The 27,526-nt window shown below is 43.3% G+C and overlaps 1 protein-coding gene across 1 annotated transcript in view; it reads left to right on the forward strand.

Moving 5' to 3' along the window:
- The window catches only part of epha6 (eph receptor A6), a 981,976-nt gene that overhangs the window by 833,364 nt on the left and 121,086 nt on the right, over positions 1–27,526 (forward strand). The window contains exons 8-9 of the mRNA XM_086006600.1: positions 1,692–1,800; positions 24,136–24,206. Of these exons, the coding sequence (XP_085862726.1) occupies positions 1,692–1,800; positions 24,136–24,206 (180 nt within the window). The remainder of the gene's footprint in view (positions 1–1,691; positions 1,801–24,135; positions 24,207–27,526) is intronic.

Consider the following 27,526-nt stretch of genomic DNA (forward strand, 5'->3'; position numbering starts at 1 on the left):
AAGAGAGAGAAAAATAGAGAAAGAAAAGTAAGAAAAAATGTAAATCTCCAACAACAATTAAAACCTGAAGGAATGAGACTCCACACTTGTAATAGTTAATTTTCAGTGCCAGAGAGGGTGACTGGCAGTAATTAACAATGTTCAAGTTGTTAAAAGGGTACTTGGACTTGAAATGACTTGACTTAATTTTCTGTGGCAAGTTTACTTCGTATCTACTGTGCAAGTACAGGAACTTCACGCAGCTCAATGCATTTGAATGGAGAGCCAGACAGTGAAATGCCATTTTTGCGAAGCTAATGGCAGAGCACCGCATCTCCAACAGCAACTTCTCGATTTCCATGTTTAATCACGCATCTGCCCTCGCCTTAAGTTGCTGTGGCATTTGCACTTAAATAATGCCTCGTCGTTATTTTGACAGCAAATTTTGGACCATTCTGTTTTCGTGATGTTGGGTGAAGGAATCAATATTGACCAGGATACCAGGGAGAACTCCCTTGCTTTTCCTTGAAAAGTGCCATGGAATTAAAAAAATGTACTTGCATTTTGTTGGCGACCATTGGGGCTGCCGAAGAATCCTAAAAGGAGCCTGCAACAACCAATTTTGGTGAGAGGACCTAAAACAAACATTCGGCCCCTCATTTACACATGTAAGGGGCCTGACGCCTGTTTTAGCTGACCACCGGGAAGGCCTGCAAAGCTGCCATTATCAATATGGAGGCACCAGTAACACAGTCCCAGATCGGGCACGGAACATTCCACCCTAATATCAGTCCTTTTTGCCCATGTTTTCTGCACAGAAAATGGGCACAACAAGGACTAATTTCTACCCATTTGAGTTTAACTTAAAATTAATTTTCTACAATTTGTGTGTGTGTGTAATAAAATCAGCAGCACGCATAAATTTATATTTCCTTATCTGGTTCCAATCCATTTTGATTTGAAGGTATAAGAACTGTCAATGTCAAGTTCTAAAGCTTCAGTCTTTATAATCAAAGACGTTCACTATCACTTTATATTGTTTGTGTAAGTCAGGTTGCCCGTCATAGGTGACAATGTACTGCGTTAACCTGTGACTGACATGCGGCCTTATAGAACCAAAGGAAATGCATGGTAACAATGAACGATATGAAACTGGAACACATTGGAAGTTCAAAAATGGAATGAGAATGGACTAAAATTACATTTTACATTTACAATTTATATAGACTGACTATTATTTCCTGATGTGGTTCATTATTTAACATAATTGAAGTAATTACATCATAATTAGTGTGGACATCTTCATGCACCAAGTACACAGAACGTGCTTGTAGTCAGTGTCCACCATGGTACCCGATGCCACCAAAAAGGGAATACAGGCACAGCACAAACCATATGGTTAAATGCAGTACATAAATGAAGGGGATACATGGAGGTCTATAATCTTATCTCGGGATCAGACCACAGCAAATACCAGTAAAGCTCTGCTCACACAATTTGTGACATTAGTCACTTATATTTGTTTTTTGATAGCCATTATTTTTAGCTCTTCTACCTTATGTACTCAATGATTTATTGTGTAGTGTTGATTTAAAAAATGCTTGGAATGCAACTTTACATAAAATGTGACCATTTCTTCCTTATTGCAAACTGTATTTCAGTGTGTTGTGTTACTATATTTCATTGTCCCATTTTTCCCATTTCTATTCCAGCATCTGACATTGCCACAGAGCAAGGGCAAGTTTTGGTCATAGCAACCGCTGCAGTTGGAGGATTCACTCTTCTAGTTATCCTTACCCTATTCTTCCTAATCACTGGCAGGTAATACACGCACTGAGCATCTTTTTTATTCAATACCTGTAACCATCTTTAATGTCTTGTCTAGCCAGTGAAAACACACTGGGGTAGATTTAGACTTTGTGCGATAGTATAAAACAGGTGATAGAGAATCGGCAACCTGTTTGACATCTCTCCCGATTTTTAAAAAAAATTTACTTCCCTGGAAATAAAAATCAGGAGAAATGTAAAACAGGCTGCCAATTGGCTAGCACCCATTTTATACTGTCATACACAGCCAAAATCTACCCCACTGTTGATAAAATGTACCTTTTTGTATTTTGTTATTATTTCTGAATATATATTTATGTTGTTTTCAATTTTTTAATCATTGTACTTTGTTAGAAGGTGAGACTGTCACTGCTTAAATTATATTTTAAGAAGTCGGGCAGCTTCAGGATTACTAATTAACAGAACTTACTTTTACAGTAATCACCTTTGTTGATGAGGAACAGGGCTCTGTAACTGTTCATTCTATTCATCATTCCTTTACAATGCAGTTATTACACCAAGTCAATGCAAACTGCTGTGCGGGGCTAAAATATGAGAAGTCAATCTTATAAATGCCTGAGATGTCTCTCGTGTCCCCATGGGTAAAGTGTGTGGACTCAACGTTGTGAAAATAGAAGCTCTAGAGACGGATATAGATTTTGCAGTAGTTTGAATTGGAGACTCTTAAACATGGTGATGGGTTTCTGCACATGTCAAACATCTTGCTGACCAAAAAAAAGTCCTTCCCTTTCTGTCACTTAAGAAGTATTTTCCTGTGATTGACAGGCTAATAGGGCCTGTTGTTCCCTGGGTCAGATTTGTGGCCTTAGTGGAACCCAAGCTGAGTATTGGTGAATAGGTTATTGGTGAGTAAGTGCTACGTGATAGAACTGTTGATGACTCCTTCCATCACTTTACTGATGATTGAGAGTGGGCTGATAGGACAGTAATTAGCCGGGTTGGATTTGTCCAGCTTTTTGTGCAAATACCTGGGCAGTTTTCCACATTGTCGGGTAGATGCCAGCAAATTTCCCTGTAAGCTGCACTTTGTTCTTCGCGACCTGTTTCTTTTAATGCGTGGTCCCTTTAAACTTCTGCGCACGTGCGATATTTGCAATGTAATAGCCGGTGAGCAGCCTGTGCAGGACCTTTCCCATTACTGCGTGGCTGCTCAGCTTAGAGGGAACATTGGATGCCAGTATTGTTCCTGTATGGTAGCTTAGGGGCGAGGCTAGCTCTGGAGCAGTACAGCCGGGATGTTGTTGGGACCTGTAGCCTTTGCTGTGTCCAGTGCTCTCGGTCATTTCTTGATGTCACTTGGCGTTCATTGAATTGGCTGAAGACTGGCATCTGTGATGGTGGGGACCTCAGGAGGAGACCGAAAAGAATCATCCATTCAGCACTTTTGGCTGAAGATAGTTGCAAAGGCTTCATCTTTGCCCCTTGCACTGGCTCCGCCATCATTGAGGATGGGGATGTTCATGAAGCTGTCTCCTCCCGTTAGCTGCTTAATTGTCCACCACCATTCACTACTGGATGTGACAGGGTGGCAGAGCTTTGACCTGATCTGGTGGTTGTGGGATTGCTAACTAACTCAATAAATGCCAATAATGCTGTTATTATTGTTGCAAGGATTATGCTGTGCTTCCTGACTTGGAGAGAAATTAATGCTGTTTAGCTTGGATTTCTCATTAAAAACATGTATTATAAACTCTCGCATTGAAATCCAGACACTAGGGGGGCTAAATTGGACTGTGTAGCACCCTCTTTTTAGGCATCCAGGATATGCGCGCACACCTCCGACGGGAAGTGTGCAGGAAGCCATCTTGGTAAAGGGGTTTGCGCTCGCGCATCTAGCGACTGCCGGCAGCATGCAGAACAGGCAGATTAATGATGTCAATCAGTGTGCAACGCTGATTTGACACCAGCGCTGCCATTTTCGAACACTACGCTCCAGCCTATGCCCTGTCTTAACTTCGAACAGTTGAATACAACGTTAAATAGCATGAAGGACCCCTCACCACCAGCGCTACTTAAAGGGATTATCAACTACTTACAGGTTAGTTGCTGGATTATTTCTTCTGGCTGTTGGTGCAATTACGCATTTTTGGAGCTTTCCTATAATTGGCTAAAGTTTGAATAATCTATAGGGAGTGGTCTAGCTGGTACTGAAGTACCTTTTTGTTGATTTAAAAGCTTGTGTTGAAACAAGTTGCTTCCAGACATGGGTGGCCTGGTAGGGCTTCCTCTGGGAATTGAGCCTGACTTGGAGAATGAAGAGAGGCCACTCAGAGCAGGACAAGCCGCTAGAAGAGGGAGGAGGAGGAGGAGGGGCAGAAAAGCTCTCGGCTCAAGGCCTTATCTGCAGAGGGTCTTTAGGGAGAGATTCTCTTACCTCAACTTTAGCGATGATCAATGCTTGAGACGTCTTCGCTTCACTAAAGAGGTCATGACTGAAGTCTGCCAACTGCTGCTGCCACAACTCCAACCTCAAAGTAGTGCAAGGACAACATTGCCTGTGGCTGTCAAGGTGACCATGGCTCTTAACCTGTATGCATCCAGCTCTTTCCAGTTCTGCTGCTGGAGATATAAGCAACATTTCGCAGTTTGCAGTGCACTGCTGCATAAGGGAGGTTACTGAGGCTCTCTATACACAGAGAGACAGCTCCATCTCATTCTCTCTTGCCAGAGACAAGCAGGCGGAGCGAGCACCAGATTTTGCATGGATTGCAAGCTTCCCCATGGTGCAGGGTGCCATTGACTGCATGCACATTGCCTATGTGAACTCAGCCATTTTCCTGAACTGTAAGGGATTCCACTCCCTCAATGTGCAGCTGGTGTGTTACCACAGGCAGTGCATCATGCAGGTGAATGCGGGTTATCCTGGCAGTAGTTACGATTCCTTCATTCTGCAGCAGTCCTCTGTGTCATCTGTATTTGAACTACCAGGGCAAGTCAAAGGCTCGCTATTGGGTGACAAGGGTTATCCACCCATGACATGGCTCATGACTCTGGTCCAGAACCCATGCACATGTGCACAGCAGGCCTACAATGAGAGCCATGCAGCCACAAGGAACATTATAGAGCACATCATCAGCATCCTTAAAGAATGCTTCCGCTGCCTCTCAAGGAGCCCTGCAGTACTCAGCTGAGCGGGTATCAAGGTTTGTGCTAGTATGCGGCATGCTACGTAACCTGGCCATTATGAGGGAAGAGTCCTTGCCACCACCTATCAGGTGAAAAGCTGAGGAACAGGAGGAGGAGGAAGTGGAGGAACAGGAAGAGGAGGAACAGGAAGAGGAAGGGAGGCTACAACATATAAAGTCCCTTTCTGCCCGGGCTCTATGTAATCAAATAATTCATGAGCGATACCAGTAACTTCAACCACACCTCCCCATTCACCAACAGTCCCACACTCCTTACCTTTCCTCCATCACTGACCATCACATCGCCCTCATTCCGACAACACAAAAATAAAAATCACCTCAAAATGCACATTCCAATCCAAATTTATAAATTGAATCATTACTAACTGAAAACAAAAATAAATTAATTGCCCTGTGCATTCCGTTAGTGCCTGCCTGCTGCTTGCCTTTGCCTCTCCTAGTGCTTGTAGGAGGTATTTCCCCATTGGCTGCAGCATGGGTGGTGGAAGGCTGCTGACCTTCAATTGAGGAGGCTGCAGATGGCCTTGGAGAGCGACCTCAAGCAGCTCTGGGCCAAGAAGGCCCAGTTTCAGACTGCATCATTTCGGCCTGGGCTGCAGCAGTCTGGGCTGGCTGGCTGACAGGCAACAGCAAGGGCACTGGCAGATTGGCAGGTGTGGGAGCAGGAATGCTGTCATCCTGAGAGAGGACAGTAGGTTCGTACTCCATGGAGCCACTGCCGCTCTCCCGTGGCGGCGCCTCAGCAATCTTACTGATCTGTTAGAGAACAGATTGATGGACTGCTGTGACGCCCTGGAAGCCATTTTGAACAGTTGTATCCAGAGCCAAGATGGCAGCATTCTGAGATTCTACTGCAGCACTCAGACCTTTGATGCAAGCTGTTTGTACTGCAATGCAAGCTGTGACATCGGCCATCTGATCATAGAATTATAGAAATTGACAGCACAGAAGAAGGCCATTCAGCCCATCGTGTCCGTGCCAGCCAGCAAAGAGCTATACAGCCTTATCCCACTTTCCAGCTCTTTGTCCATAGCCCTGTAGGTTATGACACTTCTAGTGCAAATCCAAATACATTTTAAATGCAGTGAGGGTTTCTGCCTCTACTACCCTTTCAGGCAGTGAGTTCCAGACCCCCACCACAGTGTCTGTTCATCTTCATTTTCTTCTTCCTCTTTCTCCACTGACTGGGACAGCTCCAGTGGGTATCTGAAATGACAAAGGGACAAGGCTTGGGTTGTGGTGAGGGGAGAGGAGAAAGTAAGAAGTGCAGAATTACACCATCTGCAGCTTGTCAGTCAGAAGAGATTGAGGGATGAGTGAGAAGTAGGAAGAGAGAAAGAAGATTAGGTAGGCAGATGCCCTCATCATCGATCGTTTCAGCCCTGCCACAGTGGCCACAACTTCAGCGATGCCTCTTCCCATGATGGCCAGCACTGTCTCCTCCATAGGGATTAAAACATGCAGGTGCGCTTGTCCTTCTCCAGTTCTTTCCTGCTGCCTCCTACTATGTGCCACCTTCTCCTGCGAATAAAAGAAAAGTGTGTCAGTAAGTGTCCTGCAATATGTTTGGGTAATGTGGCTGTCATGGTTCAATAGTTGCCAGTGTGTGCAAACTGTGGGTTGCAGGAGTGAGGCTTACAACAGTGCTTAGTGTGTCACGGTGAGGTAAAGCATATGAATGTTAGGGTTGAGTCCTGATTACTAGAGATTGTTGGTAGGTGGGTGATGGGGGTGTTTTTTAGCAGTGGGTGAGGCCAGTGATGCAGTTGGTAGGATATACCATTTGAAGATAAACTCACTCACCTTGACAACTCGTGTGAGATCATTAAACTTCTTCCTGCACTGCATTCAGGTTCTAGGAGCAACACTCCTGGCATTGACCTCCACCGCTACTTCTTCCCACAGCCTCCGAGTATGTGCCCCCCTACGGATACAGGACACCTCTCCTCCGTTCCACATCTTTCAGCAAGACCTCCAGTGCTGTGTCTGAAAACCTTGGTGCACGCTCAGCCATTGCTCAGTTTATCAGAGCACAGAATCAGTTTTCAAGTGACTCCCACCACTTTCTTGATGTACCTCCTCTTTATGAGTTGCAGGCTACCTTTAAGAAGCGCTAGCTACTCGCAATATTGGGCCCCCTGCTGAAGTGTGCAGCCAATGAACGGCGCGTGAATCAATAATGTAAAACAGCAGGCAGCATGATATTACCGTGCTGCCAGTAATGCAGCGAACGGATGCAGGCTAATCCCGCACCGCGATCCCCACGCCCGTTTTCAGGTCTTATCCAGTTTAACCCCTTGGGTCTTGCATTCAGGGTAATCAATTCTGAACTATGCTAATATTTAATTATCAGAGATTTTATTTCTTGTAGTTTGTTTTTTATTTTACAGACGCAGGAATGAGAGTTTGGTTTTTAGGAAATTTTCCATTTGAATTACGATTTTATAACGTGGAAATATATAGTCAATGTGTAATATTTCTAACTGAATGATTGAATCTGCCACCTGCAACTGTTTTAGAAGTATTCAACATAAATATTCCCACCATAGAGTGATAGGATATAGGTTTGCGGTCATAATTCCCTATACAGTGTGTTCCTGATCTTCATAATGCTGCAAGGGAAAGGTGTCATGTGGGCAGTAGGCACTTCCCATTTGGGAGGGAAAATGGGAGCATTGATCTCCCCAGGGTAATCTCACAGTTGGCTCAAAAGCATCTTTGGCTGAGTGTTTCTGGCTCGGAAATGGTGCCCGAGTCAGGTAGACCAAGGAAACAGCGAGGAAATGAAATGAGAAATAATTCAGTGGGAAATTGGACGGCCTGGTGTGGTATTGAAGCCTGCAAACCAGGAAGATCATGGGTACATTCCATAGTCTGCACTGGACTTGCCAATCTCAGCTGGGGCAGGGGTAGTGATGTTACATGTGACCTCAGTGTACCTAGCCTAGGGAAGGAAACATTATCCCAGGTTCATGCTCCTGACCCCTGTGAGACAGTGCCCATATTCAGACATGTGGCTTGGCTGCGGTGGCCTCTCTCCCAGTTAATAACTTCATACTGTTTAGTTTCATAGATAGGGCACGGTAACATAGTGGTTTTGTTACTGGACTAGTAATCCAGAGACCTGGACTAATGAGACGTGAGTTCAAATTCCACAACAGCAGCTGTGGAATTTAAATTCAGTTCAATTAAATAAATCTGGAATAAAAAGCTAGTGTCAGTAATGGTGACCATGAAACTATCGGATTGTAGTAAAAACCCATCTGGTTCAATAATATCGTTTAGGGAAGGAAATCTGCTGTCCTTACCTGGTCTGGCCTATATGTGACTCCAGACCCACAGCAATGTGGTTGACTCTTAACTGCCCTCTGAAATGGCCTAGCAAGCCACTCAGTTGTAACAAACCGCTACAGTAAACAACAATAAAACCGGACGGACCACCCGGCATTGACCTCAGCACTGACTTCGGACACGACAAAGGCACACCCAGCCCAGTCGACCCTGCAAAGTCCTCCTCATTAACATCTGGGGACTTGTGTCAAAATTGGGAGAGCTGTCCCACAGACTAGTCAAGCAACAGCCTGACATAATCATACTCACAGAACCATACCTTTCAGCCAATGTCCCAGACTCTTCCATCACCGTCCTGCCGGTGGGACAGGACAGACCCACCAGAGGTGCCAGTACAGTGGTATACAGGAGGGAGTGGCCCTGGGAGTCCTCAACATTGACTCTGGACCCCATGAAGTCTCATGGCTTCAGGTCAAGCATGGGCAAGGAAACCTCCTGCTGATTGCCACCTACCGCCCACCCTCAGCTGATGAATCAGTACTCCTCCATGTTGAACACTACATGGAAGGAGCACTGAGAGTAGCAAGGACACAGAATGTATTCTGGATGGGGGACTTCAACATCCATCACAAATATTGACTCGATAGCACGACTACTGACCAAGCTGGCCGAGTCCTAAAGGACATAGCTGGCAGACTGGGCCTGCGGCAGGTGGTGAGAGAACCAACACGAGGGAAAACTCTACTTGACCTCGTCCTCACCAATCTACCTGTCGCAGATGTATCTGTCCATGACAGCATTAGTAGCAGTGACCACCACACAGTCCTTGTGGAGACGAAGACCTGTCTTCACACTGAGGACACCGTCCATCATGTTGTGTGGTACTACCACCGTGCTAAATGGGATAGATTCAGAACAGATCTATCAGCTCAAATCTGGAAATTCATGAGGCACTGTGGGCCATCAGCAGCAGCAGAATTGTATTCCATCACAATCTGTAAACTCATGACTCGGCATATCCCTCACTCTACCATTACCATCAAGCCAGGGGACCAACCCTGGATCAATGAGGAGTGCAGAAGAGCATGCCAGGAGCAGCACCAGGCATACCTAAAAATGAGGTGCCAACCTGGGGAAGCTGCAGCACAGGACTACATGCATGCTAAACAGTGAAAGCAGCATGCCATAGACAGAGCTAAGTGATCCCACAATCAACGGATCAGATCAAAGTTCTGCAGTCCTGCCACATCCACTCATGAATGGTGGTGGACCATTAAACAACTAACGGGAGGAGGAGGCTCCATGAATATTCCCACCCTCAATGATGGCAGAGCCCAGCGCGCTAATGCAAAAGACAAGGTTGAAGCGTTTGCAACCATCTTCAGCTAAAAGTGCCGAGTGGATGATCCATATTGGCATCCTCCTGAGGTCCCCACCATCATAGAAGCCAGTGTTCAGCCAATTCGATTCACTCCACATGATATCAAGAAAGGGCTGAGCTCATTGAATACAGCAAAGGCTATGGGCCCCGACAACATCCCATGCTGAAGACTTGTGCTCCAGAACTAGTCGCGCCTCTAGCCAAGCTGTTCCAGTACAGCTACAACACTAGCATCCACCCGACAATGTGGAAAACTGCCCAGGTATGTCCTGTCCACAAAATGCAGGACAAATCCAATCTAGCCAATTACCAACCCATCAGTCTACTCTCAATCATCAGCAAAGTGATGGAAGGTGTCATCGACAGTGCTATCAAGCGGCACTTACTCACCAATAACCTGCTCACCGATGCTCAGTTTGGGTTCCACCAGGACCACTCAGCTCCAGACCTCATTACAGCCTTGGTTCAAGCAAGGACAAAAGAGCTGAATTCCAGAGATGAGTTGAGAGTGACTGCCCTTGACATCAAGGCAGCATTTGACCGAGTGTGGCTTCAAGGAGCCCTAGTAAAATTGAAGTCAATAGGAATCAGGGGGAAAACTCTCCGCTGGCTGGAGTTATGCCTAGCACAAAAGAAGATGGCTGTGATTGTTGGAGGTCAACCATCTCAGCCCCAGGACATCGCTGCAGGAGTTCATCAGGACAGTGTCCTAGGCCCAACGACCTTCACCTTTTTTTCTATTCAGTTTTTTTAATGGGATGTGGGCGTCGCTGGCAAGGCCAGCATTTTCTGCCCATCCCTAATTGCCCTCGAGAAGGTGGTGGTGCGCTGCCTTCTTAAACCGCCGCAGTCCGTGTGGTGAAGGTACTCCCACTTGACTTAGAAGTACATCGCCGATCCTTCATTGTCACTGGGTCAAAATCCTGGAACTCCCTACCTAAGTCAGGATAATGTGTGACTTGGAGGTGGTGGTGTTCCCATGCGCCTGCTGCCCTTGTCCTTCTAGGTGGTAGAGGTTGCGAGTTTGGGAGGTGCTGTCGAAGGAGCCTTGGCCAGTTGCTGCAGTGCATCTTGTAGATGGTACACACAGCAGACACATTGCACCAGTGGTGGAGACAATGAATGTTTAAGGTGGTGGATGGGGTGTCAATCAAACAGGCTGCTTTGTCCTGAATGGTGTCGAGCTTCTTGAGTATTGTTGGAGCTGCACTCATCCAGGCAAGTGGAGAGTATTCCATCACACTCCTTACTTGTGGAAAGGCTTTGGGGAATCAGGAGGTGAGACGCTCGCCGCAGAATACCCAGCCTCTGACCTGCTCTTGTTGCCACAGTATTTATGTGACTGGTTTAGTTAAGTTTCTGGTCAATGTTGACCCCGAGGATGTTGATGGTAAGGGATTCGGCGATGGTAGTGCCATTGAATGTCAAGTGGAGGTGGTTGGACTCTCGCTTGTTGGAGATGGTCATTGACTGGCACTTCTGTGGCACGAATGTTACTTGCCACTTATCAGCCCAAGCCTAAATGTTGTCCAGGTCTTGCTGCATATGGGCATGGACTGCTTCATTATCTGAGGAGTTGTGAATGGACCTGAACCAGAACACGCTCCAAGTTACACACCATCCTGACTTGGAAATCTATTGCCGTTCCTTCAGTGTCGCTGGGTCAAAATCCTGGAACTCCCTCCCTAACAGCACTGTGGGAGTACCTTCACCACAGGGACTGCAGTAGTTCAAGAAGGCAGCTCACCACCACCTTCTCGAGGGCAATTAGGGATGGACAATAAATGCTGGCCTTGCCAGCGACGCCCACATCCCACATCTGTGGATCAGACACTGGAGGGCTGGAACTATACCCCAGCATGACTTCAGAAAAGAATGTGAGAAAATTATAAATAAGAAGAAATGGGACAGAGAAAAACTGAAACACTTTCCCTGCTGTAAAAACAAATTAATCACGGTTGTCTGCGTAAGAGGCAAAATGATTAAGGGGCCTTGTTTCATGATGCCAAGACTAGCTTACTGTTAAACGCCCCATTTTTCACCACAGCAAAAACTGGTTAGTTTCTATTTTGTTTTATTTCATTGTCTCTTGAAATAGCATCATTTAATTTTAATTGCAGTGAAAATGCAGCTTTGTGCACTGCTTGCAATTCTTACCTCTATTCTTCTTCGCTCCTTTCAGGGTCTTCTACGTCATACTCGAACTCTCTTATGAAACAAGCAATTTGTTTCCAGCCCTCTGCTGGTGCTCTTTGTCAGTCAGGCATTAGGGTGTACATCATGAGAGAAATTTGGAGAAAGTTGTCTATTTTTTCCTTTCTGTGGGGAACTACCTAGCTCTATTTGACAGTCCCTGAGAACGCTAAGTTCAGACACAACATAAGCAGTTAAAGTGTTAAATGGAAGTACTCAGCCTCCCTCCTTTTGTTATCTTTGACTTTGGCCTTTGTGATCAGAAATAAGTTAACATTGCATTCCCCATGTGGTCTGGTAGACAAAGGTAAAGTCTGGTGTAACTGTAATTCATAAAGACCAAAAGACACGGGTTCAATTCCTGCTCTGTGCAAATTTAGCTGATTTCAGCTGGAACACCAGCTGGTCTGCTACAATTGTCCTCAGACAAAATCAGCCAGGGTTTGTTTTGTGATCTCTATTCAGTGATCTTTGCTGGAAAGCGTGAATGTGTTGGGTGAGAACAGGATCACACTTGGCTGTGATACTGTACACAGTCATGTGCTCTCGATGTATGTATGTCAGCTGTGGCTCAGTGGGCAGCACACTCGCCTCTGAGTCAGAAGGTAGTGTGATCAAGTCCCACTCCAGGGACTTGAGCACATAAAGCTAGGCTGACACGCCAGTGCAGTACTGAGGGCGTGCTGCACTGTCGGAGGTGCTGTCTTTCAGATGAGACGTTAAACTGAGGCTCCGTCTGCCCTCTCAGGTAGACGTAAAAGATCCTATGGCACTACTTTGAAGAAGAGCAGGGGAGTTATCCCTGGTGTCCTGGCCAATATTTATCCCTCAACCAACAAAACAAAAACAGATTATCTGGTCATTATCACATTGCTGTTTGTGGGAGCTTGCTGTGCGCAAACCTTGCTGCCGCGTTTCTCACATTACAACGGTGACTCCACTTCAAACAGTACTTCATTGGCTGTAAAGCGCTTTGAGACGTCCGGTGGTCGTGAAAGGCGCTATACAAATGCAAGTCTTTCTTTCTTTCTTTCTCGAACCTCATACAAAGAATGATCACTTGGGTCGGTTTGGGTTGAGTTGAGCTCAGTGAGGTAGCAGAAAGCTGCTGATGCCTGTGGAACTGTAAACCAGAGAGTTGGTGCTTCCCCCTCCCCCCTGTAACTACTGATGTTCTGTTACTGAAGGAAAAGAATTTCAAAGTTTAAAAAAAATACAATCTTTATTCTTTTAAATTATTTGGGGATTTCAGCCTGAGCCTTTGGTATCCATCGGGTTTCAATCCCTATTGTATTTTCTGTACATATTTTATACAGAGAGAGTAGGATTAAAGAAAGAACTTGCATTTATATAGCGCCTTTCACAACCTCAGGGCTTCCCAAAGCTTTTTACAGCTAATGAAATATTTTTTTGAAGTGTAGTCCCGGGAAAACGCGGCAACCAATTTGCATACAGCAAGGTCCCAGAAACTGCAATGAAATAAATGACCGGAAAATCTGTTTTAGTTATGTTGCTTCAGAGATAACTATTGGCCAGGACACCGGGGAGACGGGAGTGCTACCACTGAGCCACAGTTGGCACCTTTGTTTTTCTTTAAATTTTAAACTTGAGCTCCCGGCTGTAGCTCATTTACTGTAACAAGCTTTGCATTTGGTTTTTTTTAATTCTTGTTATATTTTTTAGCATTTTCCACTGAATTTGTAAACATTCCAGAATAGAAATGTTTACGAATTCAGTGGAAAATATTACAATCCTGGTTTGCTACTCTTCCATATTTATAATTATGAGACTTTCAAACAAATTTTAATACTTTATAAGGAGATTCTGGGCCTGGAGGTTACGCAGTTATCTCTCGCCGAGTAGAAGCTTGACAGAGACGTAGATCGAGGACTCCAGCAGGACGCAATAGATTCTGCAAGTACATAAGGATGATTCTGCACTCCATGCCCCCTGCGAGCACAACTTCCCCACTGGAAGCCTGGGACTATAGAATCATCCCTATAGTCCCTCTGGGATTAGAGGGATCATGTATTCATTAGCACATCCAAACATCTACTAGATTAAGCACTTCAATTAACATAAGAGTCATTGTCAGCATATTACATTGTTGCAGTATCTACCTCATGTTTGAAAATTCTTCTATGTTGTATAAATGGAAACTGTTAAATGAGTCAGCTGCTGACTGCAATTTATTCCTTTCAGCGCTAAATGTCCTTGGCATCTTTTTTGGAGTATCGTATAACATTTTTTTTGTATCCTGCTTTCCGCTTGTTCATTTTTTCCGTGTTACAGGTGGGAGGTTACCGATCAATGGTACTCAGATAGGAGGCATGGACACATCAACGTCAAATTGTCTATGCACCAGAACAGCCTTCTGGACCATTCTGGCCCACTTTAAACACTGCTTGACATGCGGTCAATGGTGCTTATGAACCTGCCACTCTGTGACGCAGCTTGTTGCCATAGCAATTTTCTGCACTAGAAAAGACCCACATTTCCAGTAACCAAATGTGGTTTTATTAACATTATCACAAAATACACATTTGCCTAAAATGTTATTAACCTTCCCCCTACAAAGTGTTGAATACAGTTTTAGTGCCAGTGCTAAAACTTCTTTTCAAATTCCATTTTTATAATACTCCCACTAAACAGAATTTGCATCATATATTGTGCTACAACTGCAGCTTAACACAATGAAAAATCTAAATGTCTGATACTTTCCGATCCCTTTAGAAGTGATTTGGCCATTGAAATTCTGCCCTTGGATCAGTTTTCTAAATGGATCAGGATTGCATGTGTCTGGAGTCCATTGTCTTTTTTTTGTTTATTTTTAATAATCTTTGAATTTTAAACAATAAATCTGATTATCTCTAACCCCTGAAACAAAGTCAGCCAAAGCATTAGAAGTTATCAATTAATTGCAGTCTATCCTAATGAGACAAGATAGGATGAATAGCGACTGCAAATGAGCCCATTCAGAATAAGCAGCCAGAAAACGATAAGCAGCCAATGCTCATATTAACCCCCTGCATACTAAATGGTATTTGTGGATTTTCAAAAATGGGCTTATTTTTCCTAATAGAATGGGGCTGAGTATGTAAGGGAAAGCACCTGAAGTGCTGCAGCCCCTTGGGCACCAGAACCCCAAATAATCAGATGCAGAATAGGTCTGCACCCAAGATGCACTCACCATGTCTATGCACTTGCAAAATGCTTGACGTGCTAGGAGCTGTGCACCTACTGTATGCAAGACTCATTATAGGGCCAAGCATTATTTAAATTTGGTGTCCTCCTCATCGTGCAATCTGCACAGCTAAGCAGCACTTGATGAGCATAAAACAAATGCCGCAAGGGAGACATGTACTTCCTTCAGTTGGGTCTTTGTTGTTAAATGTACATTGCTGTTTTTGCTGTATCTCTTGGCAATTCATTGTTCCTGCACTATTTTGGTCTAGTTAGATAAAGAAGTTAGGGAAACATTTTGGAGCCTTCCTGATAGCGACATAAAGCTGTACTGCATCTGTTATCTGTGATTATTTGTAGACCTGAAGTTGTTACTAGATTCCTTTGCCTGCAGCTAGGCGTATTCCTATGGGCATACCTTTCTATTTGCAGATTCTAACTGCATGAATTGTGTATATAGGCCTGGGCTCTCATGCCTGAACCCTGTCTGAAGACACTTGCCCACTTAGATTAAGATTCCCAGAGTCATGCACATCCAGTAGCCAGACTATGCTCTCTCTGTGGCTGCCATAGTTATCACTAGTAGGCTCCTTCCAGACAAGTGGAGGAGATCTCTGATACATCTCCCAGCATACAGTGTGCAATTGCATCAAGCAGACCACCAATGCATTGTTTGCCAGGGCCTTCATATATTTTCACATGGAAAGCAACTAGCAGCAAGTAAGAGCCCTCCACTTCTACCATGCAGTAGGATTCCCACAAATATAGGACATAATTGACTGCACTCATGGCCATACATGCACTTACCACCAAAGCAAATCCATTCATGAATAGTTACAGCTGCCAGTCCATGAATGTGTGGGTGGTCTGTGACCTGATGGCATCTCCAGTGATCCCTTCATTCTGTGGCAGCTACAAAAAGATGAGGCTGACCAGGAGGTACATAAATTGGCTGTACAACTAAACACTCAGTCTACCAAGTCATCAGACACATCTAATTGGCCAAACCTTTAATTAAGTGTCTCATACCACCAATGCACAACAGTAATCTCCATATATACCTAATCTCCTCGGCAAATAAAGCTTCTCCTCCACTGGACTCTGCCATACATCAACACTCATGAATATTACTTAATTTCTCCCCAATAACTTGATTCTGCCTCTTACCAAAAGAAATATCAGAACACATTGCAATATCAGTCAAGGCAGCTTTTATTAACCCTTACAGTGTATGATGCAGGTTTGTTCAGTGTGTCTTTCCTCATTGCTTCCCTTCTGTGACAGTGTATGGTGTGTGTCTTCCATTCCCTAACCATGATTTCCTTCTAAACATTTCCACAGGGGAAAGAAGAACTTAGATAGATGCCTGCTGAATGTCGGTGTCTTTCTTTAGGTTTAGAGGTGGCCCACTACTGCCTTGTCAGGTCAGAATATGGCCCTACAACTGCAGGCACCATGATGAATGATGAAGTGGTTGTTTGGGCCTGTATTTTTACATACTGTAGTCATCTAAATGAAGTAGTAAGGAGGTTCAGATTAGGATCACAAGATGTTTCCATCATCTAAGAGATGTTTCTGTCACCTACGCTGGTTCCTGCCATTCCTCTGCTGCGGGGCACACCTTCAACACGGCTACAAGATCTGTGTGAGAACATACCACTGCACAGAAATGTGATTGTTTAAGCTATGCATGATGGCTGACTCAAGATGATTACCTAATGTGGTGAATCTAGATAAGCCCTCGATGTCTCCCTAGCCAGAAGGTTGCACCTTCTGCAATTCCATCTGCACTTGCTCTTCCTCCCTGATGTTTAACCAAGTGCTCACTCCTGCAGCTCATTAACAACATCCCCATCCCCCAGAGTTGATCTATCTGTGATGGTGTTTGTCGCTGTAAGATTGGATGATGCAAGGTGCTAGTTTGAGGCTGCATATAGGGCTCGACAACTTACTCCCCATGAGCACCTGGAGACCCAAAAGGAGGACATACTATATAATGTTTGCAGTAAAACACCTCTTAAAACATTGCTACACATGGCGAGACATTTCAGTGTAATGCTGTAATGTCTGCTTGTGTGTGAGGGAGTGAATGAATATGAGTGAATAAGGAGAGAAGAATGAAAAGCAAAGGATGCCAGTCATGAGCTTGATGGAGACCTCCAATTTCACCCTCTCCCACTCCCTCTATTGTTTCCACATCAGTATTCTCAATGGCACTCTCCTCATATGGGTACGGTAGCATAGTGGTTATGTTACTGGATTAGTAATGCAAAGGCCTGGACTAATAATCAAGAGAACGTCTGTTTAAGTCCCACCATCTGGAAATAAAAAATCTGGTATCAGAAAAAGAGACCTTGAAGCTGTCGGATTATCGTATAAACCTAACTGTTTCACTAATGTCCTTTAGGGAAGGAAATCTGCCAACCTTACCTAGTATGACCTATATGTGACTCCAGTCCTACACCAATGTGGTTGACTCTTAACTGCCCTCTGAAGTCAGCCACTCAGTTGTATCAAACTGCACAAAGAATACCACACATCTGCAGCAGTTCAAGAAGGCCCATTACCACCATCACAGGGCAACAAAAATGGGCAATTAATGGTGGCCTTGCCAGTGATGCTCACACCCAAGAATGAATTTTAAAAGTCGAAGTTCGCAGCTTTGGCAACCCCTTTCCTGTCTGCAAGTGGGTGTGAAAGGGAAAGAGGATATTTATTGAAGATGAAGGCCATCCAAGTGCCAAGGACACTAGCCTTGTGTGAACATGCCCATTAAATAGCTTATGCTGAGATAGAATTTGGTGCTTGTTCTTCATGAGTGATCAATTCAGCATTTTGGTATGGCAATAGTACACAGTACTATGAAAGTCCATGAGCATGTTTTTGAATTTAGAAAGATGAGCAATAGGCACAGTTCACTGCATTTTCCCTCAGTGATGCTGTATGAAGTTTATAGTAAAGAATAATGAAGAGGCTTCACAACACAACCTAATGATGGTGCTTTATGTTTGCACACTTACCGTGGCAACCTTGTGTAAACCAAACAGTATCTTCTAGATTTGGGCCACAGGTAAAACTGCATTTACACACTCTGTCCCCTCCTTCCATACAACTCTGGCAGTTCTCTTTATTGCTGGATGAACCTCTCCAAAGAGACCCACCCTTCACTGCAGGACCTCTTCCAGCAAGACCTCCAAAACTTATCACTGAATGCGATCCTTCAGCCCCAACCATTTTTCTGCCAGGAAAGAAGAACACCTTTAAGAAAAACAAGTAATCCTTTAAGAGCTGTTGGCACTGGGAATCCTAATCCCACGACCTCAGCACACGCCGAACACACGCCTAAGTATGTAAATGAAGTGACTGCGACAAAAAGGAAGAAATTTTGTCTAATTTTGGTTTAGTGGTGATTCATTATTCCAACCACAATACATAGGGGTTCTGAAATTCTGGAGAAGGGGGGGCGCACATCCTAGCCTAAATGCAAGTTGTAATCCTCTGTTAGCTCTTTCAAGATGGAAGAAAGCTTCTTTATTGGGACAGGATAGGTAAAACAATTTACAACAAGGTTTCCAAAAGCAAAATATTGCAGATGTTGGAAATCTGATATAAAAACAGAAAATGCTGGAAATACTCAGCATCTGTGGAGAGAGAAACAAAGTTAACATTTCAGGTCAATGATCTTTCATCAAAACGGGAAAATGTTAGAGATGTAAACGTTAACTCTGTTTCTCTCACCACAGGTGCTGCCTGACCTGCTGAGTATTTCCAGCATTTTCTGTTTCTATTACAGAAAGGTTTTCTGTTTGTTATCCTGGGCTTGCCTAGATATCAGGGCCAGTGATACTCTTGAGATTTACCAATGAAAATAATGTAAAATATAGAAGCCCAGGTATCGAGAGCAAGAAGGGCAGAAAAGATCAAAAATGTACCATTGACTTGCATTATGGGGTGATGTCAGCTTGTAACCCCCCCCCCCCCCAGTGAGCACATATCACCCATGGCACAAAAATCCTGGCACCAAAGCGCTGTAACTATATTATCAGTGCCAATATATTCCAAAAAGAAATCTAACAAAAGTGAGTTCATAAAAAATCCATAGAACTAAACATAAGTCATTCTATAGCGTTCTCTGAATAGACAAAAACTGTGCAGTTATGCTGGATTGCTCACTTTGGGGCAGAAATGGAATCATGGAAGCTTACAGCATAAAAGGAGGCCATTCAGCCCATTATGCCTGTGCTGGCTCCTTGCTAGAACAATCCAAAACAATCCCACTGCTCTGCTCTCTTTTCCGTTGCTTCAGATAATTACCAAGTACCTTGCTCCGGTTCAAACGTGCTACTGCAACCCTCCAAAGAATCATTCTCTACAGAGCTGTACTTTGTCTGATATGTTCTTGGAATTTACATTGGGCCAGAAATTCGGGTCCCCACAGGTGAGTACGTGCTGTGTACTCACCTGTAAGGCCAACAGAAGTGCCGGTTTCTCTCATGTACTGCGCATGCGCTGGAAACCGGAACTTCCATTCCCTTGAAGGAAGGGGTTCGGAGGTCAAACGCGTGCGCCGGAGAGGCAGCGCGTAGACCTGGAACTTCTGATTTTTTTACAGGCTTCTCCGTGCGGATAAGTCCCTAGCAGCTGTGCGTGAAAAAAGCAGTCGCAAGGCCTGCTTTTAAAAAGGTAAGAGGTTAATTAAGTAAAATTAAAACATTTTTTCCACAGGTTTATCATTTTAAAATACTTTAAAGAAAGGTAAGTTTATTTTTAGCCCCGTTAAAAACTTTAATTAATTTTTTCAAAAATTTAAATTGTTCAAACATAAACCAGACACCAAGGAGACGATTTTCAAGTTGCTCCCTAAACAGGCATGAATTCAGCGATGCAGGTGCTTGCCTGCCTGTTCGTGCCCCCATGAGGCCGGACCCATTTGAAATCCGCGCCACACTAGCATGCCCCGGCAGCATTAAACTGTCCCTAATTTGGCACTAATTGGCAACCTTGTTTGGAGAGGCCACAGGCTGACTGATGTGGAAAATGGGATATTGTCACTCTGATGCAGTACGGGCTGTTCTTCTAAGGTTGGGGCTGAGGAACCTTGTGGGAATAGAGTCGAGTGAGCTTTCCTCCAACTCTGGGAGTGCTTAATGCTGACACTGAGTGCATGAAATGGGAAGAGTTCCATTCCTTAGCACTAAGATGCCTCACCTTGCTGAACACACAGACACAAATTAATTTGTCACTTTCTTCGCTGTCTCATAGCTATTTTAAGTTTTTCAGTGAATTTTCCTCAATAGCAAAGGGAGCATCAGAACTTGAGTCATAATCCCATCCCCTTCCATTTGGTTTTGAATCAGATTACAACCCTAAACAATACAGATATTAGTTTGGTTATATGTAGTCCATAATTGAGATACTTTGGGTTCCAATTTAAAATGTGAATCTATTCAAATAACTAATCATCTCTTATAGCTTAAACAGAAATTTGCATTTTGAATTCGTAGCTCCTTCAGTTAGTTTTAATATATTACTGTAGTCATTCAATAGAAAATAATAACAGCTTATAAATACAATTCTTGACCAAAAGATTATAACTTATGTTATTTGAGAGATAATTAGCATCACAGATGAGAACAGATAATGAAGCAGTCCATGCCTGCATGCAAAAAGATCTGGGCAACATCCAGGCCAGGCTTGGGCTGGTAAGTGGCAAGTAACATTCACGCCACACAAATGCCAGGCAATGACCATCTCCAACAAGAGAAAGTCTAACCACCTCCCCTTGACATTCAATTACATTACCATCATCGAATTCCCCGTCATCAACATCCAGGGCGGTCACCATTGACCAGAAACTTAACTGGACCAGTCACATAAATACTGTGGCTACAAGAGCAGGTCAGAGGCTGGGTATTCTGCGGTGAATGACTCACCTCCTACTCCTCAAAGCCTATCCACAAGTCAGGAGTGTGATGGAATAATCTACACTTGCCTGATGAGTGCAGCTCCAACAACACTCAAGAAGCTCGACACTGTCCAGGACAAAGCAGCTAGCTTGATTGGCAGCCTATCCACCACCTTAAACATTCACTTCCTCCACCACTGGTGCAGTGTGGCTGTGGTGTGTACCATCTACAAGATGCACTGCTGCAACTTGCCAAGGCTTCTTTGACAGAACCTCCCAAACCAGCGACCTCTACCACCTAGAAAGACAAGAGCAGCAGGCGCATGGGAACATCATCATACACCATCCTGACTTGGAAATATATATTGCCGTTCCTTCGTCATCGCTAGATCAAAATCTTGGAACTCCCTCTCTAACAGCACTGTGGGAGTACCTTCACAACACGGACAGCAGCAGTTCAAGAAGGCAGCTCACCATCATCGTCTGAAGGGCAATTAGGAATGGGCAATAAATGCTGACCTTGCCAGCAATACCACATCCCGTGATTGAATAAATAAATAAAAAATGTCAGTAAGTACCCACAGTTACAAATGTGATATGATTCCATGTATGTTCCAATCCAGAATTTGTAGAAATATCACATTGGTAGTCATGGGGCCCATTTTTGTATTTCTATAATGAAATGGCTGCAGTGTCTCCACTCTCCACATCTATTTCATTGCCATGTCGAGTTCTGGTATGATACTTGCTACATTTCTGCAACTTACCTTTTCATACAAAATAGCTATTGTGCTGCAAAAGTAATTAATTGTATGAAAAACTGAGAGACATTTTGACATGGTAAGATGTTGTATAAACACCAAGGGGGAGAAATTCATGTGGCTTGTGCCACATGTTAGCGCCACAAGATGGCGCTAAAATGCCGTTGACAGCTGTAATAACAGCTGATGCCAGTTCCAGTGCCGCACGCTATATCGGTTTTGCCGATAGCGCTACCGGTAACCTCGATTACCAGGGACCTTGCCATCATGGAGATCGTGACGTCAGTGAGTGTGTAATGCTCACTGAACGTCCGCTCTCCAAAATTGGATTTAGCCACTTACCTTAACGGCAGCGCAGAACAACGACAGGGTGAGCCGGCATCTACCAGCAGGAAGCAGGCTGCAGCAGTGATATTTAAAGGCATCATCCCCAATCAGCTCCAACTAACATGGTTCTGCAGTTTCAGTGACTGCTACTTCCTGCAACTGAAACAGCTTTCTTTAATTATTTCAAGTTTTTTTGGTGACAGGGAGTGTTGGTTCAAGTGCAGAAGTCACTCATTATTTGTTAAAGGCGTCTGCTCACAACAGTTCCTCACAGTCATGGGTGCTGCGGGATTACCTCAGGAGGATGACAAGGCTGAGGAGGAAGAGGACGAGGAGGAGGAGCAACAGGAGGGAGGGCAGAGGCAGCAAGACAATCGGCCTTCTGGATGTCTGGCTCATCAGACTCAGTGTCACATGAATGAAACCCCAGATCCCTGAAGCTCAGCACATCCCCATCATGCATTCCCTGTCTCATTGCGTATTACAGCATCCTCCTGGGCAAAAAGGTGAAATGAGAGAGACCACAAAATATTCCAAAAACACCTAATAAATTTATCTATAAACTTATCACACATATGACATGAATTCGAAGAACTAATGACCCTTATGCCTGCCATAGTTGAATAGCTGTCATTGTGTGCAAGGTGTGAGATGTGGGTACGAGTGTTGCTAGGTTTGTTGGTGGGTGAGTGCTGGGGGTGTGGTGCATTGAGCACTGTGTGAAGCTTGTGGTACAGATGGAGGTATGTAGCATTTGTTGAAGCCTTCACTCACCCTGACCACCCATGTGAGGTCATTGAACTTCTCCCTGCACTGAGTGTGAGTCCTGGGGACCACAGTGCTGCCTGTGAAGTGGTGTGCCACCTCCCTCCACATAGTCCGGCAGACTTGTGGTGAGGGCCTCCTGCCAGTTGGCAGGTACAGGACCACCTGCCTTCTCTCCACTGCTGAAACTAATGCCTCCAAAGCTTCATCGGAAAACCCCCAGGCTCTCTCCCTGGGGCGGCGATCTGCCATCAGGATTTGTAAATAAGTGCTCCTTCTCCTTGCCCTTCTTATGGTTGTTGAGGCAGCTGCACACCCAACAATGCTGAGAATAAGGTGCTGCAGCATCAATGAACCTCCCCTTTAGGTAGTGAAAAAATCTGGTGGCAATCATTGCTTGAGTTTAGACTACAGCTGATATTAGTCCATCTTTTCAGTGTAACGGCAACGAGCTTGGGTTTTTAGACAAGAATCATGACTACAATCATTTTAATGAGGAGTGAGGACAAATTTTGCATGTAGTCTAGATGATTTTCACCTGGCACTACTTAACCATTTTTAGTCTAAACACTGCCCATGCCTTGGCTGTAACGAATTTCTAGCCCCAAGTTTTATCATTGATTATTAGTCATTTTGGCTTCCTCTTCTTTCATCAAAACAATGGTTTTGCAATAGTCACAGATCTATATTTATAGTGCAGGTAGTTAATAACTAACAACAGAAACTTCAGTGAGAGCAAATCTATTGCTGTTAACTGGCAATGATCAACTGACTGTCGTTATACAGTACATTGGTATGTATCTCATAATTGAACATGGGCTGAACCAGAAACAGTTGGATACTAGTGACTTATAATGGACCCTAAAGTATGGAGAGGGAAATTTTAAGCTATCCCTAAAAAGTGCACTATTCATTAACATTGAGGTACTGATTAATTGCTAATTACATAACCATTATCTAGACTGTTGCTTCACAATTGGGTGATTGTAACTCACATCCACAATAAACAAAGGTCTGCTTGTTGAGATAATGTCCCTTTGCTAAGAGTAATTTGTATTGTACATTAGTGCCTCTTGTGCTGCATGCTAGATATTATTAAACAACATCAGTCACTCTTGTTAGCTTTTGTATTCATCTGCAGTATTTTTATTGAACGAGCCTCTTGCAAAAGCAAGCCATCCTATTGCTTTCACAGATCCAACTGAGATATTGTTATCCTGTAGACATTTCTAACATGTTGCCTAGTTCAATTTCTGAGTTGCTTTGATAAGTGTATTGAAATCAGTATGTATTCTTTGAAGTTTGAAGATTGTTTGGTGTGTATTTCATGGCTTTCACTCTTCTATCTTTGTGAAGGTGTCACTGGTATATTAAAGCAAAAATGAAATCTGAAGAAAAGAGGAGAACACATTTCCAAAATGGGCACAGTAAGTAGAACCTAACCAAGGCTGAATAGATTGTGACAAAATGGGATCGCAGTCTGACTTTTCAAACATTTTTTAATTGATTCTAATATCTAAAATAACTGCCAAATATATTTTAATTGCATGTATTCCAGGAAATTATATAGGATGTAACACTGGGGACTGGCAAAGCTTATCTTTTTTAGTCATAATTATTGTCAGAAGTAATGATTAGAAAATGTCCCAATATCTGATTCCTTACATTGGGGTAAGATTTATTATGTTCACCGTTAAGTTGTTGAAGATGTCCTCTGTTTAATATTTCTAGTGAAATCGTAAACATGTTCTAAAAGAATCTAGAAGATTTCACTCAAATTGTAAATAAAAATATTCACAACACATTTCTGATGTTACTTCATATAACAGCCAGAGAAATCCTTATCCTCCTATGTTTGAAGGAATCAGTTTGTGTTTGGATATGTTTTATCAGATGCCAAAGCTACTTTCTGATTCAGAACTTTAAAGTGCTACTCACATGGGTGACAATTGTAGGGTTATCCACATTGCAGGTCTGTGTTAATGTGCTATGTTCATAATATGGTAAGTGTAGCATGCTTGGGAGGAATCGGTAACTTTGGGCTTTTGGTTCCCAAAGCTTTTAACCACTGGGGTTTTCCTCACCTCATGTCTAGGTCTTTATACACTAATTGATAGAGAGTGATTGCCATGATTAGTTAACAACTCCATGATTGTTATCATTTAGGGTGAAATATATTCCTGTTCACTCTGTTAAATTGCTCCGATTACTTCCCGTTTCTGGCACAGTGCCTGGAAATATCCCTTCTTCGAGACACATCTGTAGCAGGATATGCAAGGTGGAATCCCATGACCAGTGAGGTTACTCTTTAAAGTTATCCCAGTTTATTTCAAGATTGACACAGTAGCAGACATGATAGTCATTCTGAGATCACAGTACAATGGAGCCTCAGTTATCTGCTATAATGGAGAACATCCCCTGGTGGATTATAGGAACATGCACATAATCAAGAGTGCTCAAATTACACTGCTGATTGTTGCTGAAAATTTTGAATGTGCTTCCTCTCCCCACCCACTCATGCACCTCAGTCCTCCAGCAGCACTCCACTCAGCTCGTGCTGGAACAACTGATCTGACAGCTTAAGGTTCCTCTATTGACTCCAGCTGAATGTAATTGGTACTGTATCAGCCGATCAACACACATTCCACTCAACTGGCAAAGGCATGTGTTATAGCAGACAGACTGTCTCATTTTAAAGTAAATTGGTGGTAATCTGGCAGAGTCGATCACCTACCCATTGTAGAACCTGCCTGATTTTCATGCATTGATCACTGGCAGTGAGCATATAATTTAGTATTTCCTTCTGTAACAAGGGCGGGTATAGCTGGCATCAGGGGATTGTTTTTCACCAACAAAATTGGATTAAAAACTGGCCAGCTTGTAGGAAACAGAGGGTAAAAGTTAAGGGCAGATTGTCAGAGTAGATGGAAGTGTGCCTCACAGGATTTTGTTCTGGGACCGCTTCTGTTCAGTGCATTCGTCAATGATTTGGATATAGAGTTAACGGGAGTGATGTCCAAATTTGCAGACTGTACTATATTAGGAGGCATAGTAAATAATTCTGAGGACCAAAGAAAGCTGCTAGAGGATATTGAAAAGATGATGGCATAGGCAAAAAAGTGACATGAAATTCAATGTCAGTGTAAGATGGTACAGTTTGTTAAAAAAAACTAGTACTTTGCACAGGGGAAGGTTAGGTGATGTTGAAGAACAGAGGGAATGGGGGTTTAGATTAACAGGACATTAAAAGCAGCACCCTAAGTGGACAATGCAATACTGTACTGGGTTTATAGAATATAAAAGTCGAGATGTAATGGTGAATCTGTATAAAACCTTAGTTAGATCACAATTGGAGCAAAGACCATGTTAACATTTAAGAATAGTTTAGATAGGTGGTTGATGAAAAGGGGGATAAAGGAATGTGGTAATGAAGATGCACATGGGATTACTGCTCGTGTGCAGGATAAATGTGTGCAGCATGGGCTGAACTGCCTGTTTCCGTGTTGTCATTTCTATGGACTCTCATGGGTTTCTGGCAGGTCCGGCATGAGGACCTTTGTGCTAGTAGATCAGCTGTTCTCGGAACAGCTTGACAGCAAGAGTAGAGCAACGGAGGTGAGTACAAAAAATATTAAATCCCAACCCTTGTCGATCTATTTTTAACCACAAATAGTCTCACAAATAATTAACATGGAATAGTTGAGGTTCCACTGTACTTGGGAAAGGGTGTGACTGGATTAAAAAACTGACAATCCTCTATGGACCAGGACATAAATCCATGAATGTACATGACGAGTTCATGGGATTTGTAGCTAGTGATGCAATTCTTCAGACTAATTTCCTAAGGAGATGCGTTGGAAATGGAGAAAGTTAACTATAATGCAAAATATTTCAAACTTTTCAATGCATTGGGCAGTTCTCAGAGGAGTACTCAATCAAACTGAAATCCGATGCAAAGCCTGTATCTCTGTTCCTCATGTTACATGTATTTCAAAGATATTGAGAGGAAATGACCAAATGGTCATCTAGATATGATCTCTTGAGGAGAAGCACCAACAGACTAATGTATAGGTCTTGGTGTAATCCCAAAAACAAATCCCCAAATATGAGTCTGCTAAATGAAAGTGTATTTCATGCTAAACATATGTACTATTAATAGACCTGACTTTAGTCTACTGGAAAAAGCAGTTTTTTCCAAGAATGTTGCCGATTCCAGCTTTGAGCAAATATCACTTTTGATAAACCCTGCTATAACATTTTTTACATTATTTGGGCAATCCTACTTTTTTGGGATAAAAACATAAATTGTTGGAAACACTCAGCAGGTCAGGTCTATGACCTTTTGTCAGGGGTTCTGACTAGGAGTCATAGACCTGAAACACTTACCCAATCTTCCTCTCGCCACAGATGCTACCTAAATTGCTGAGTGTTTCCAGCATTTTCTGCTTTTATTTCAGATTTCCATCAGTTAAAATTACCCATCATGTCTTTATTTCTAGTATTCTCTAAATAAAGTAAGCATTGGAATCTAGTGTTAATTCCATACAAATTAATACAGGGATTAAACCATTGGAAAATATTTAATTGTAGTTCTGTAAAAGCCCTTTTAATACTTTTGTATATTGCAGACAAAGAACTTGGTTTGTCAAATCAAATATAATATAGTCTAAAGCCTGAGTATCCTCCTTTGAGACAAACGCAAGGTTTTCCATTTGATCCTCAGCAGTTCACAGAAAAAGAATACTAA

Source organism: Somniosus microcephalus, chromosome 14 (assembly GCF_052327205.1).
Source record: "Somniosus microcephalus isolate GS21.2 chromosome 14, FLI_Smic_1.0, whole genome shotgun sequence".
In the NCBI taxonomy this organism is placed as follows: Eukaryota; Metazoa; Chordata; class Chondrichthyes; order Squaliformes; family Somniosidae; genus Somniosus; species Somniosus microcephalus.